A 12,963-nucleotide genomic window follows, 5' to 3' on the forward strand; every position below is an offset into this window, starting at 1 on the left:
ACAGGTTCTCAATGGGGTTCAGATCAGGTGAACAAGGAGGCCATGTCATTAGTTTCTCTTCTTTTATACCCTTTCTTGCCAGCCACGCTGTGGAGTACTTGGACGTGTGTGATGGAGCACTGTCCTGCATGAAAATCATGTTTTTCTTGAAGGATGCAGACTTCTTCCTGGACCACTGCTTGAAGAAGGTGTCTTCCAGAAACTGGCAGTAGGACTGGGAGAGCTTGACTCCATCCTCAACCCGAAAAGGCCCCACAAGCTCATCGTTCATGATACCAGCCCAAACCAGTACTCCACCTCCACCTTGCTGGCGTCTGAGTCGGACTGGAGCTCTCTGCTCTTTACCAATCCTTCCACGCGCCCATCCTTCTGGCCCATTAAGACTCACTCTCATTTCATCAGTCCATAAAACCTTAGAAAAATCAGTCTTGAGATATTTCTTGGCCCAGTCTTGATGTTTCAGCTTGTGTGTCTTGTTCAGTGGTGGTCGTCTTTCAGCCTTTCTTACCTTGGCCGTGTCTCTGAGTATTGAACACCTTGTGTTTTTGGGCACTCCAGTGATGTTGCAGCTCTGAAATGTGGCCAAACTGGTGGCAAGTGGCATCTTGGCAGCTGCACGCTTGACGTTTCTCAGTTCGTGGGCAGTTATTTTGCGCCTTGGTTTGTCCACACGCTTCTTGCGACCCTGTTGACTATTTTGAATGAAATGCTTGATTGTTCGATGATCACGCTTCAGAAGCTTTGCAATTTTAAGACTGCTGCATCCCTCTGCAAGATATCTCACTATTTTTTACTTTTCTGAGCCTCTCAAGTCCTTCTTTTAACCCAATTTGCCAAAGGAAAGGAAGTTGCCTAATAATTATGCACACCTGATATAGGGTGTTGATGTCATTAGACCACACCCCTTCTCATTACAGAGATGCACATCACCTACTATGCTTAATTGGTAGTAGGCTTTCGAGCCTACACAGCTTGGAGTAAGACAACATGCATGAAGAGGATGATGTGGACAAAATACTCTAGTAATAATATTTCCTGTAATTCTGTCTATCTGGTAACATTTATTTCAATTCAGCTGTTTATTGGTGAAGCACCGTCCTGCCGTCAGCCAAGGAGGCTCGAGGTGATGTACACGATGCAAAAGCATATGAAAACGTACAACAGCATTACAGTGAGAACACTTAAAACAATAAGGCCATAGAACAGAAGATAAAACACTTTACCTTTGTAAGCGGCTCTCCCCAGCCGTGTGATCTGCAGCTCTGGACTATTGCAGCCCGTAACCTTGATGGTAATGAGGTCTTTTTCTTTCAGCATGTCCACACACTGTAGCGTGACGTCCTGCAAACTCTTCTCCACACACAGCTGCTTCTGCTGCACGAACAGCAGCGTTCCACTCAGGAACTCCTGGATCTGCTGCAGCGACGTGCTGATCTGAAGGAAACATGGCCAGGACAAACAATCAGCTGGTGTCACAACAGATGTAACACAAAAGCTGTGTAGACCATCAACCGACAGAACAAAGTCACGGATAATCATCAGGGAAACCTCTTTGGCATCACTTATGGTCTTTCATTAACAGTCAGCTGTGATCAGGCTTAGTGTGTCACATCTAAAACGGTCTGGATGGAAACTGTGCTAAGTGTGCTGAGTTCCTAGTCAGACAGAACTTGACAATACTATGGCTTGTTAATCAACAAGTTTAAACGATCTAGTAATTTAACATCACTCACTTTCAACATGAATGTTTTCAGATTAGGACACATAATTAAAAGATTTTACATTTAATCCAATCAGGGACAGGATGAGGCTCAGCATGCCTTTTCCTTCATCATGCATCAGGTTGCTGTAACAGTTCTCCATCGGGGCACAAACCAGTTCTTTGGCCTAGAATTCAAAACAAAACAAAAACCCATCAATAATGTAACCATTAGCTGATCAGAACAAACAACAAGGTCACTGAGATTATTAGAACGATGCTGAATTCACTTTCTACAAATCTGAAGGTTGGTGAGCCCATCAACCAGACGGCCCAATAGTTGCTTTTGAAATGTGTTATTAGTGGAGGCTTTTAGACAAATGCGAGAAAACCATTTTTTTCCAGAGTTTTTTTTTATCTCCACAACACATTTATAGCTATACTATGTTATAAAAGGAATGGAAACAAAAAAGTTTTAAGTTAACTTGTTCTCCAAACTTACCATAACAGCTTTAAATCCTGCTTTTCCACCAGAGACTGCTGGCGAAACTAAAACGCATCCTTTCCGGGCAGCATTTAGAAACGGTAATCCAGGCCTAAACCAGCTGGATTACTGTAATACACTGTGTATACGGCCCAGTGTTTCAGTGGTATCGCCATAGGCTGTAAAATTCTGCAGCTCATTTTCTAGACTAGTGTGTATAAACATGGGCACATTACCCATTTTAGCCATACCCCACCAATTGCCTGTTTATTTTTAAAGTTGCTTTTAAACCCTCCTGTGCCCTGTCCTGCATCTCTGAGCTGCTACAGCCGGATGCTCTCTCAGGTCAGCTGATCCTGGGGGGTCCTGGGACTCAGTGGAGGCTGTAGCAGCTCCTAAAATGTTTAAAGACCTGGTGTTGGACATCGGACAGACCCTCTGGTGTTTTAAACCTCCTCAGAGAACACATCCCCCATGGCTTTGACACCCTGTTAGGTGTGGATTTAAGGTGCTGCTAGTGATTTTATTATGTTTTTAGTATATTTTATGCTACGTGAGGGCTGCGTAGTGGTGCAGGGGTGGCACTGTTGCTTCACAGCGAAAAGGTTGCAGGTTCAAATCTAAGCTTCAACCTTTCTGTGTGGAATAGCGTGTTCTCCATGCATAGGTTTTCTCCAGCTACTCCCAATTTCCTCCAACAGACCAAAAACATGCATTCCATTTATTTTTGGCCTTTTGTTGATATGTTTGTTTTAGAAAGTCATTTGTATCCATTTCTAACCAACTAAACAACCATATTTTCATTAGTGTGCATAAATATAAATGACTTTAATTCCCACCGTCTTCATTCAGGCTCAGAAATCACATGATTTAATAAACTAAAGACAACATTTGAGATGAATATGTATTTTGACATTTTCAGTCATGGACACTTCTCATCCCGGAGTTACCATAAGCTTGTCTTTCTCCTGCAGGATGAGGATGCTCTCTCCCACGGAGTCGATCCCAGCGCGGCCAGCCCTGCCCACCATCTGCTTGTACTGGCTCCTCTTCAGGAAGTCTGTGGCCACGTATGGCGAGCGCAGGATCACCCTGCAGGTGGGACAGTGATAACTGAGCAGGATCAGACAGGTCAGGTGAAGCAAGGGCCTCTTGTTTATTTTTTTATGTTGTTTTTATGTTTTTGGAAGTTTGATGGGCCACAGTGCCTGGGTGTCCACCTGAACAATAAACTGGACAAGAACCAGAACAGTGATGTTTTTTCAGGTCTTTAGGAGTTTAGGACTGACCACTAAAGATCGTTTATGACCATTAAAGAATCAAACAGTTTACATGTAAGCTCACATTATGGGTGGTTTGTAAATAGAGCCAAATTAAGACTATGTTGTTGTTTGTGAAAGTTTAGGTGAAAAAAAGAGGCCTAGATGTAACTGGAATATTTAAAATTGCCAAGATGATTTGGATCAGTTTTAGGTGCAGAAGAGGGTAACAGAGATGTTCTCTGACCTGCGAGCTGGCAGGTTGACCCCTGCAGCCAGGGTGGAGGTACAGGTGAGGAGGCAGAGCACACCACTAGAGTAGGCTTCCTCCACCAGTTTCCTCTCCTCTGAGGTCAGCCCGCTGTGGTGATAGGCCACACCATAAGGCACCGTTCTTCTCAACACCGGACACACAGACCCATTCCCACTGTCCCTCAGCTCCTGCAGGAGAATGGCCTTCTCGTTCTCACGATGCTTCAGGAACTCCCTGAGGGAGAAGAACCAAGACATGAGAAGTAGCTCGTACAGCGGTGCAGAAATCAGCTTCACGGCTCCCTCACTCTCTCAGATATCTGCAGATCATCCCTGCTACATTCTCACAGTTCTTCTTGGTGGGACAGAAGACCAGACATGAATGTGTTGGGATGACTTCAGTCACCAGAGCAATGACGTGATCCGGGTCCACCTTCTGCATGGCGCTGGAATACTACAGAGTAGAGACAGAGCAGGTCTCTTATTTATTAGACCTCGAACAGGAATTCATACCGTTGTGGAAACGATGATGCAGGCTGATCAGAACTACAAAACACACCAGTCCAGTACCTGAACCCTTCCTAATGTGTGCAGCAGAATGTGGTTGGCTTTACATAAATGGCACTGGAGAAGATCGGGTCCTAAAAGCAGCACAAGATGCTTGAAAACCTCCTGGACCTCTGCATCATCACAGCCATCACATATTAACTCATACAGCCCTAAAGCCATCACAGAACCCAACTTTTGGACTCACTGCTGATAACAATCCGAGGTTTTGACAGAGAACCCTCTACATTTATGTTATCCACAACAAAACCCAGACTACAGCGTTTTCCCAGCAAAAGTCACAATTGGAAAAAGTGGTGGTTCATCTAAGATGCCTCTTTGGAAAAGTTAGGATCATTATTTCAAGAGGCTTTTCTGAACAGATCTCTGTACTAAAGCTGATCAAAAGTCGATATCCATTCTTATATTTCCTCTTATGTTGCTTTAAGGGTCCAGCGTCTTTTAAAGTGATCTTTAGCAATGGATATCCAGACATTCTGAAAGCTATCACAGCTGAATCTTCTGTTTCCTGCTCAGTAATCAGCCAACTGTGCACAGGCATGGTTGCTAGATTATGTTAAAAAAGGCAAACGCGGGCTGACGACCTTCCTCTACTCAGACACAAGAACATAAAACCAGAGCTTACTTTAAAGTTGAGCACACGTGAGAATGTGAAGCAGTTCTCCTCCTTTGGGTCGACTTCATAGATCGAATCACTCAGCTTAACGTATTCTCTCAGCTGCACCTGTAAATGAGTGGAGTTACAGCAGGTGAGAGCAGCATGGGGCTTCACTAAAAGCACACCATGCTGGCTGATAAAGAGTCCTTCTGCTCACAGGCCTGAAGTCGTTGGTGTAGTTTTCTGCCTTCAGGAACGTCTGCAGGTCCTTGATGTTTCCCAGAGTGGCACTCATCCCAATAATCTGAGTTGTTTCTGCACAAAAGTGAAGCAACAGTTTTCATTCCATTCTGAAAGAGTTAGTATCTAACAAGCAGGAAGGACCACTTACTGCTCATGTACTGCACTTTAGATAAAGTCATTTCTATCACCGCCCCTCTGCTGCCGTCACCCAGCATGTGGAGCTGAGGAGAAAACACAGGAGCCTCCAGCAGACCATCTTTACCTTCATTCAGCTGACAGTGGCAGCGAGAGGAGCTCCTACCTCATCGACCACCACCAGCCCCAGGTTCTCCAGTCTGCTGGTCTCGATCAGGGAGTTGACGAGGCTGTGGGCCTTTTCTATCGTGGCAACGTACAGAGATCGGTTGTTCCTTCTCTTCACCGGAGGGAACTTCCCCTTGCTGCCAGCGTACTCCTCCACCATGAAGTCCAGCTCCAGGCCGAAGCTCGCTAACCCGCGAACCTAAAAACAATCCAAAATGACGGGATACTAGAAACGGTTAACCACGAGGTTTTATTCAGATGTAAAGACTAGTCTGGACACAGTTATTCAGCCATTTCATTTTCTTCCGTCTTTGCTCATCTGCAAATGAAACCAGTGTCTACATCTTAAATGTAGAGTTTTGAATAAGTAATTCTGTAAAACAAGTAAAAATGTGTTATAGAATATTATTTTAATAATAGTAATATAATCAAATTGAATTACATTAGACAGAGTGCACACAGGTCATAACAAAGCAGTTAACAGTGTGTTACAGCCGCATGTTCCGGTTCTGATTTCTACTTTTATTTACAGGTTTATATTTCTATAAAGGAAAATGTATCTAACTAGGATAAAGCAGCAGCTGATGGCCTCAGCTGATCGCTGACAGCCAATAGATCTGTTACTAACGCTTTTCTCCTGAACAGGTGTTGGTGTGAGACATGTCTGAGTACCTTCTCCTGCACCAGCGATATGTACGGTAACACAAGCAGACAGTCCTTCTTCCTACAGAGCAGCTCCTTGAGGATGAGGATCTCAGCCACCAGGGTCTTCCCTCCACTGGTGGGGAGAGAGTAGATCAGGTTCTTCCTCTGCTGAACACAGTCCAGGCTCAGGCACGTCTCCTGCCACTCTGATACGAGAAAACAGTCACAATTCTTCTCTTCTACTGATAACAGCAGCCTTTAAAACAAACAGTGTTCTTAGAGAAGGTATTAAAGGTGTGGTTCACTCATTTAATCAATACATTTGCAGTGGTCTCTAGTGGGAATGAATGTCTTGTAATTCATATTCGGAGGGGTGGGGGTGCTTCGGATGTGCTTGATCAGGAAGTACAATTCAACTGGACAGCTTCAGACGACAGGATTTGGAGTCTTATTCCTGATATTTGGACATCCTGCCTCTGATTGGCTAACAGCAACGCAACTCTACCACTAACTCTGTTTGCCAAGCAATGCTGATGTTTTATCTCCACTAATAACACAAGCCTGGAGGAGTTCTGCTGTGTGGTGGAGTTGCTAATGCTAATTGTTAGCTTCTACTAGCCGAGACATTCTCTGCTGTTTCCTGGACGCTAAAAAAACAACAGCCTTCTCTGTTGTGAGTCAAGATGGGTGAGTCCATGAATGTGAAGTAACAGTGAGACGTAGATCTGTGAGGCTTTTCTAATCCTAGAGTTTCACCGTCTATTTTGTGTCAGAAGCTAATGCAGCAGATAGGTGTAGGAGACTATTTTCATGTTCAGTCTGCATGAAAAACTCAAAGTGTCTGATTATGATCGGAAATAACCATTTAAAATGTTTTTTTTCAGTCAACCACACATTTAAATCTTCTAAAACATTTTATAAATCTTGCTTCAGTTTAAGTGTAAAAATAACAATAATAATAGTGTCATGTTCTGTGTCCCTTTGTTCCCCAGCCCCTCCAGTTCCCACTCCAGGTTTTCCTCTTGTGTCCCATTATTATCCCCAGCCCTCTGTAGACTTCCCTCAGGTGTCTTTCTATCATTCCCCATTCCTAATCTTTAGTTAGTCCTCCTTATCCGTCTAGTTATTAGTTGTTTATTTTTGGTCCTCAGTCTTTAGGTTTAGTTTTGTGTTTTATAGTTTTAGGTTTATCTGCCCTCCTCTGGTTCTGTTCCCCATTTAGATAATTGTATTCACCTGCTTTCCCTCCAGCCCTCACTCCACACACCTGCTGCCTGTTTCCCTAATTGCTCCTCTCTGTTTATAAAAACCTTGTCTTGTCTCAGTGTCTTGTTGGTCCATTGTTGTTGTCAGTGTGTTTTCTTCCCCCGTGTAAAATCTGAGACTCCTGCCTGTTTTTGTGACTCCTGAACTTGTTCCTGTTTTCTGGATATCTGGCTTGACTTCCTGTCCGTCGTTTTTTGGATAAAGACTTCCAAATAAAGGATTCTACCCTTTTTTCAATTACTCCTGCCTCACATCGTCTGGTGCTCTGCATATTGGGTCCTAATCCTCCTAATCTGAACGCGACAAACAGCTTCTTTACATTTTATAACTTTTCCAACTTTTAAATATCCGTTTTTAGTTAATTTTCAGCTATTTTAATGTTAAACATCTTTAAATTTAAAGTTTACATTTCCACAGCAGTGGGGTTGATGATAAATGAGACCCATGCACCTGTATAGCAGAGGACTCCAAAGTGCTTTACAGCACCATCATTCACATGGTGATGAGCTACACTGTAGCCACAGCTGCTCTGGGGCTCACTGGCAGAGGCTAGGATGGACATCAAGTCCAAGTCTGAATGGGTCTAATGTTCTTAGTATCTCAGAGCTACAGTCCTAAACTCAAGGCTTAATGTGGAGCTGAATTTGGACATGATGAAGAAATGCAACATTTAAGTCCAGTCAACACAAACGACACTAATTATTTAAGCTACTTTTGGCTATTTTGACTTTTATCTTCAAATGCAACCAGGAGGGATTCAGAGAAACGTTTGTCCAAACTCCGTTTTCCTTCTTCTATATTTATCCAGACATGAAAAACTAAAGCCTATAGTTTTGAGCTTTCAAAGGACCAGAATAAAAGCCGAACATCAGAGACTAAAATTGATATTTGGTCGGTTATTTTGGTCTTTTAGCTGATTCCAGACAAGCTCCAATGACTTGGACCTCTTGGGGTTTCAGGGTGACAATGGGTACATTCTGACTCACTAACTCTCTGCAGGTGGTGATGGAAAACAGCCTCACCGTATAGGTTTTGGATTCCTCTCAGTTTATGCATCAGCTCCTTCACTTTGCTAGGGAGTCCAAAGAAAGGCCCGAGGTCTGTTGTCTCAGGAGAAATGGTTTCCATGGCCTGCAAGGCAACACTGATCTCCTCAGAAACCACAGCCTCTTTTAGCTCAGCTGTTCTAGAGACCTTGACGGGAGCTGCAGCTGCGTTCTCAAGCATGGTCTTCTTTAGCAGGTCTGCCATGCTCCTCCTTACTCCACAGCTCCTTCTGCCATCACCTCCTCTGTTAGTTTCTATTCTGGCCTCAGCCATCCTGGTGACACTCTGACGAGGTGTAGAGGTTTGGTTTTCATTCACCTGTCGGCTCCTCTTTGCCTCTTCTGTGAAATGCTGTTGAAACTGCAGCTGGCTGGCTGGTAAACCCTCAAAGGGTTCCTCTCTGAACTCATCCATGATGGAGTCAGTGAGAGAGTCCAGGTGGTTTGCGGCTCGTTGCCTTTCATTTTTTCCCGCGTCGTCCAGTTTTGCCAGAAGAGAGCCGCCTTCAAGGATGCTGTCATAGTCACCGAATAGGTCTTCACTGTCACTGCAGAACTGCAAAGGAAACACAAGCAGAGAGCTACAGTGTTCTAAACATCCAGGATCAGCTCATTGATCAGTCTTCGTCAGAGAGGAACAGTTAGGAGGGCTCTCAGACGTTCACTTCACCTTTAAAACACAATGTTTTGATTTATGAATTCTGGTACTGCCTCACTGTGATGCATGATTCCTTTTATATTCCTGATGATCTTAATGCCTTTTTGTTTTTCTGGGGTGTGTGATCTGCTTTATGTATGTGAACCGCAGCCTGTCTGGCCATTGTACTCTTGTAAATTAGATTTTTAACCACGACTTCCACACAAGCCCTCTATATCCAAATATTTCCTAGTTCTACTGTAGATTTTTGGAGAAGCAGTTGTAGTACCTCATAACGACTCTCTAGATTATGCATTTGTGTAATTTTCAGGGATTTATTTCTCCCAGTTCTTGACCGGTTGATTCTATATATGTTAAAAGATCAGCTGAACAAGCGTTTAAAGAAAATAACTGAATTAAATCTTCTCTAAAACAGAGTGGTATTTATCATGTAGATTAAACCCTATTAAGTATAGGAAGTACATAAGCAAAACAATAGAAAAGGATGAATACCATAAAAGGAGTTTTGAACTTATACAGAAAACAACATGAATCTCAGCATTTTTACTATAACCTCCAACAGGAAAACAACCGTTTATTCTAGCACTCCAGGGTGAAATATTCCCTTTCAGCAGCTAAAGCCAGACTGATGTCCTACTGCAGGTGTTCAGTCTGCGAACGTACCTCCACAGGCCGACGCTCAGTCATGCTGCTGGTTCTGATGGGGGAACATCGTCCCCTCTGTTGAGCAGGTGCCAAGCGAGTCTTCAGAAACTCTCGAGATCGTTTTCTTGAGCAAACTCGTTTTATTTTGACCTCGAGCCTCCCCGAACTCATTCCTGTCTGGGTCTGGATTCCACCACAACATGTAGAACCACGCAGACTGTAACAAACGGACGTTGTGACGATCAGCAGTGACTGCTGAACAACCCGGCCTTGTTTTGTTTGTCTTGTTTCAGGAAATATCCTGTTACAAACATGTCAGACACGAAGAAAGAAAAACTCAGACTCTTAACAGGTTCGCTCGGTAGCTAGCTTTCAGTAATCCCTGACATCCCGCTTATTTCATTTGCTAAAGAAACAAGTGGCTCACAAAAGTCCAGGACACGTAGATATCCCTAAAACCAAAATACAGTACATGTGTGTGGCTGAAAACTATTAATTTACAGAAACAACGGATCAGCAGCGCGTACCATGTTCAAAATTATCACCGTCACCGTTTGAATGAGAAGCCCCTCCCCCTTACTTCCGCTTCCCGTGTTTCGTTAACCCACCTGAAACCAACCGTTAAAAAATTGACTAAACGTTTCGAGCTGTAATGTACTAGGCATTGTATGTATATACAATGTATATGCATGTATATATGTCGATGGTACTAGGGTGTGTAGAGCTTATTATTTTGTTTTCTGAAGATGATACATGTTGCCGTTAAGTTTGTCCAACACACAAAACAAGCAAACGTAAACTGTATATAATAGAATAAATAATAGTTCTAAGAATTATTTTTGTAAAGTGCTGCAACTCAAAACTAAAATAAATGTTTTACATTAAAATAGTACACACAGATATTACGGGAACGAATAATCTTAGCGGGAAGTCACGCGGAATTATTTCTGTCACGGACCCGTAGCACTTCCTGTTCACGGTCAGGTCAAAATGTTGTGTGTTCGGAGGCTCCGGAGTCTAAAGACTGCTCTTTATGTCAGTGTTAATCCAGGTGAGCACATGTGTGGGGGCAGCGTTAGTGTGAGCGTGCTTTCTTGCTTTGTAATAAAACATTTATTTACTTCTCTAAAGGCACTGTGACGCTAACATGCTAACGCTAATCTGATGCGTTTCTTAGGGTCCAGGAGTCTTACGTCAGAGGTAGACCTGCATAAAGATCATATGGTAGTTGCGAGTCAAATAATTTGGTATTGGCTGCATTAAAAGACATGTAATAACATTGTTGTTTTATATAGATCATACAGATGGAGAATCCATATAAGGAGCCTCAAAAAGGCTGCACCCTCTGTAACGTCACAGTCGATTTTAAAAACATCCAAGTGAGTCACATCAAATTACATTTTATCTACACATTTGCTGAAAGCAGAACAATGGATTTTATTGTATCTAACTTTTAGAGCCTAGGCCAGGGGTGTCAAATATGCGGCCCGGATCCGGCCCGCAAGCGGGTTAAATCCGGCCCGCGAGATGGTTGTGTAAACTTTATTTTCATACTTTACAATGTAGAGTGAAAATAGACTTACCTTTGTGAGCAAGTTTTCTCTGTAATGAGTATAAATAAAACAAAGCTGCGCTCAAGGCTCACACAAGAACTTGAATCACATCCTGAAGATGGCTGCCACTCAGGATGTGACTTCTGATATTGATGTGCTGGTGAAAGCTAAAAGATGTTAAGTAAAATTAGTCAATTATATTTTAAGTGCTGCATCAAACTGATGTAGCCATGTGATCTGTAAGCTCTTTGAATCACTAAGGAATGTTTATTTATTTATTCAAATTTTCAAGTACACTTCAGGTGTTGTACTTGTACTATTTTGGATACACTGTCCTCAGGCTCCAGCCTTGTTTTATATTGATTGTATTAAAACAAAGAAAACAATCTGAAGTTGTTTTTAATTTACCGGTCCGGCCCACTTGGGACTAGATTTCCCTTAATGTGGCCCCTGAGCTAAAATGAGTTTGACACCCCTGGCCTAGGCAGTTGAGCATGATTTTCCCTCATTGTTTGTTCTGTTTTAGAGCGTTTTTTTGTTTATTTTTTTGCTCAAGTGGGTTGTCTCCTTATCATCTTTACGCTGTCCTCATCGCTTACTTATGTGGTCTAATTGGACAATTTTTCTTTCCACTTGAATAAGTAGTGCATCTTCTCAAACCTGCATCTGCATATTAAACAATGCGTACTTTTCCTCTGGGATCATTGAAGGATTTTTGAATGTGGTCTTAAAAACTGTTGCACAGTAATTGTTTCCCCACCTGCTCTTCTACAGCTCTTGTCCCAGTTCGTCTCGCCCCACACAGGCAGGATTTACGGCCGACACATCACAGGTGAGTAGCAAGAGGTCATTTCATTCTGAATCAAAGACTACAGATTCACAATGTCTCTGTCTTCTAGGTTTATGTGGAATAAAGCAGAAAGAAGTCTCTAAAGCCATAAAGAAGGCTCATTCACTGGGTAGGGGTAATCTGAACTCAGTTGTTTTATAGTTCAAACATTTGTCAGTCTGCAGAAACTCCAACTCAACTTCTCCAAGTCCAGAAACATTATTTCAGCCAACCATTTCTCCCCTAAATCATACCACATTGCATTGTATTTTATTCCAATATTATGGGGTGTGATTTTCTCATATTTAGAGCACCAGCAAAGTTTGATAAGCTTGATAGAAGGTCAAATAACAGTTTCCAATGGTAAATAAACAGCACTTTGCTGAACCCTTAAAATGACTTTTCTTTCATTTAAATTTAGGGTAACTAATGTAAAATGCATTGAAATTGCAAACACATTTTACCTAATTTGTTTAGTGAGTTGATTTTTGTTCCTTGTTTTGGTCATTATTTAATGCCTAGCATTCATTTTTTCATACCAAAAATCATGCACTTTTTACTTTTAGCTTCATGAAAGTTGCAGCTACCGCTAACAAATGTTTCTCATGCAGGTTTCATGTCAGTGACCCACAAACATCCTCAGTTCATGAAGGATCCTAACATCTGTGGCATCAAACATCTGGATTAGTTTGTCTGCTGTTTGTGTAAAGACTCAAGCTGTGGGAGCTCATTTTTGTTATATTAGTAATAAACCTGAATACTTCCAAGTATCTCATTGTTGTTGGCTCATAGTGTGTCTTTTCTGCAGATTTCCTTCATTTTCGTAAAGCTAGTAACAAGGCACATTTTCAGTGATTAAAAATGTTATCATTACCTGTTAAAGTAGGTATGTTTAAAAAATATCTTGTGTGATACG

At 42.3% G+C, this 12,963-nt stretch overlaps 2 protein-coding genes across 9 annotated transcripts in view; one reads left to right on the forward strand and one right to left on the reverse strand.

Annotated features, from left to right (window-relative positions):
• helq (helicase, POLQ like) overlaps positions 1 to 10,263 on the reverse strand; it is a 29,475-nt gene extending 19,212 nt beyond the window's left edge. For 2 of the 5 annotated variants that reach the window (XM_015974544.3, XM_015974518.3), the window contains exons 1-12: positions 9,684 to 10,206; positions 8,339 to 8,918; positions 6,078 to 6,256; positions 5,404 to 5,604; positions 5,251 to 5,323; positions 5,077 to 5,174; positions 4,887 to 4,985; positions 4,003 to 4,148; positions 3,690 to 3,929; positions 3,134 to 3,275; positions 1,783 to 1,887; positions 1,224 to 1,434 (exon numbers count right to left, since the gene is read on the reverse strand). In XM_015974544.3, coding sequence (XP_015830030.3) covers positions 1,224 to 1,434; positions 1,783 to 1,887; positions 3,134 to 3,275; positions 3,690 to 3,929; positions 4,003 to 4,148; positions 4,887 to 4,985; positions 5,077 to 5,174; positions 5,251 to 5,323; positions 5,404 to 5,604; positions 6,078 to 6,256; positions 8,339 to 8,918; positions 9,684 to 9,836 — 2,227 coding nt within the window. In that variant the 5' untranslated portion in view covers positions 9,837 to 10,206. Of the gene's footprint in view, positions 1 to 1,223; positions 1,435 to 1,782; positions 1,888 to 3,133; positions 3,276 to 3,689; positions 3,930 to 4,002; positions 4,149 to 4,886; positions 4,986 to 5,076; positions 5,175 to 5,250; positions 5,324 to 5,403; positions 5,605 to 6,077; positions 6,257 to 8,338; positions 8,919 to 9,683 lie in introns of all 5 variants that reach the window. The other 3 variants (XM_070552156.1, XR_001574119.3, XM_015974527.3) reach the window with 3 other exon arrangements.
• A 140-nt stretch (positions 10,264 to 10,403) lies between these two features.
• On the forward strand, positions 10,404 to 12,817 carry mrps18c (mitochondrial ribosomal protein S18C). Of its 4 annotated transcripts, none has more exons than XM_015974562.3 (6): positions 10,404 to 10,716; positions 10,843 to 10,889; positions 10,961 to 11,044; positions 11,993 to 12,050; positions 12,118 to 12,177; positions 12,659 to 12,817. In XM_015974562.3, exons 1-6 carry the CDS (start codon positions 10,656 to 10,658, stop codon positions 12,733 to 12,735), a joined length of 387 nt encoding a protein of 128 aa, XP_015830048.1. In that variant the 5' UTR covers positions 10,404 to 10,655; the 3' UTR covers positions 12,736 to 12,817. The 4 variants fall into 4 exon arrangements, with proteins under 4 accessions (XP_015830048.1, XP_015830057.1, XP_015830072.1 ...); XM_015974571.3 differs by having other exon boundaries at positions 10,569 to 10,716; positions 10,843 to 10,865; XM_015974586.3 differs by having other exon boundaries at positions 10,609 to 10,716; positions 10,797 to 10,865.
• Positions 12,818 to 12,963: the final 146 nt, after the last annotated feature.

Source organism: Nothobranchius furzeri, chromosome 6 (assembly GCF_043380555.1).
Source record: "Nothobranchius furzeri strain GRZ-AD chromosome 6, NfurGRZ-RIMD1, whole genome shotgun sequence".
Classification (NCBI taxonomy): Eukaryota; Metazoa; Chordata; class Actinopteri; order Cyprinodontiformes; family Nothobranchiidae; genus Nothobranchius; species Nothobranchius furzeri.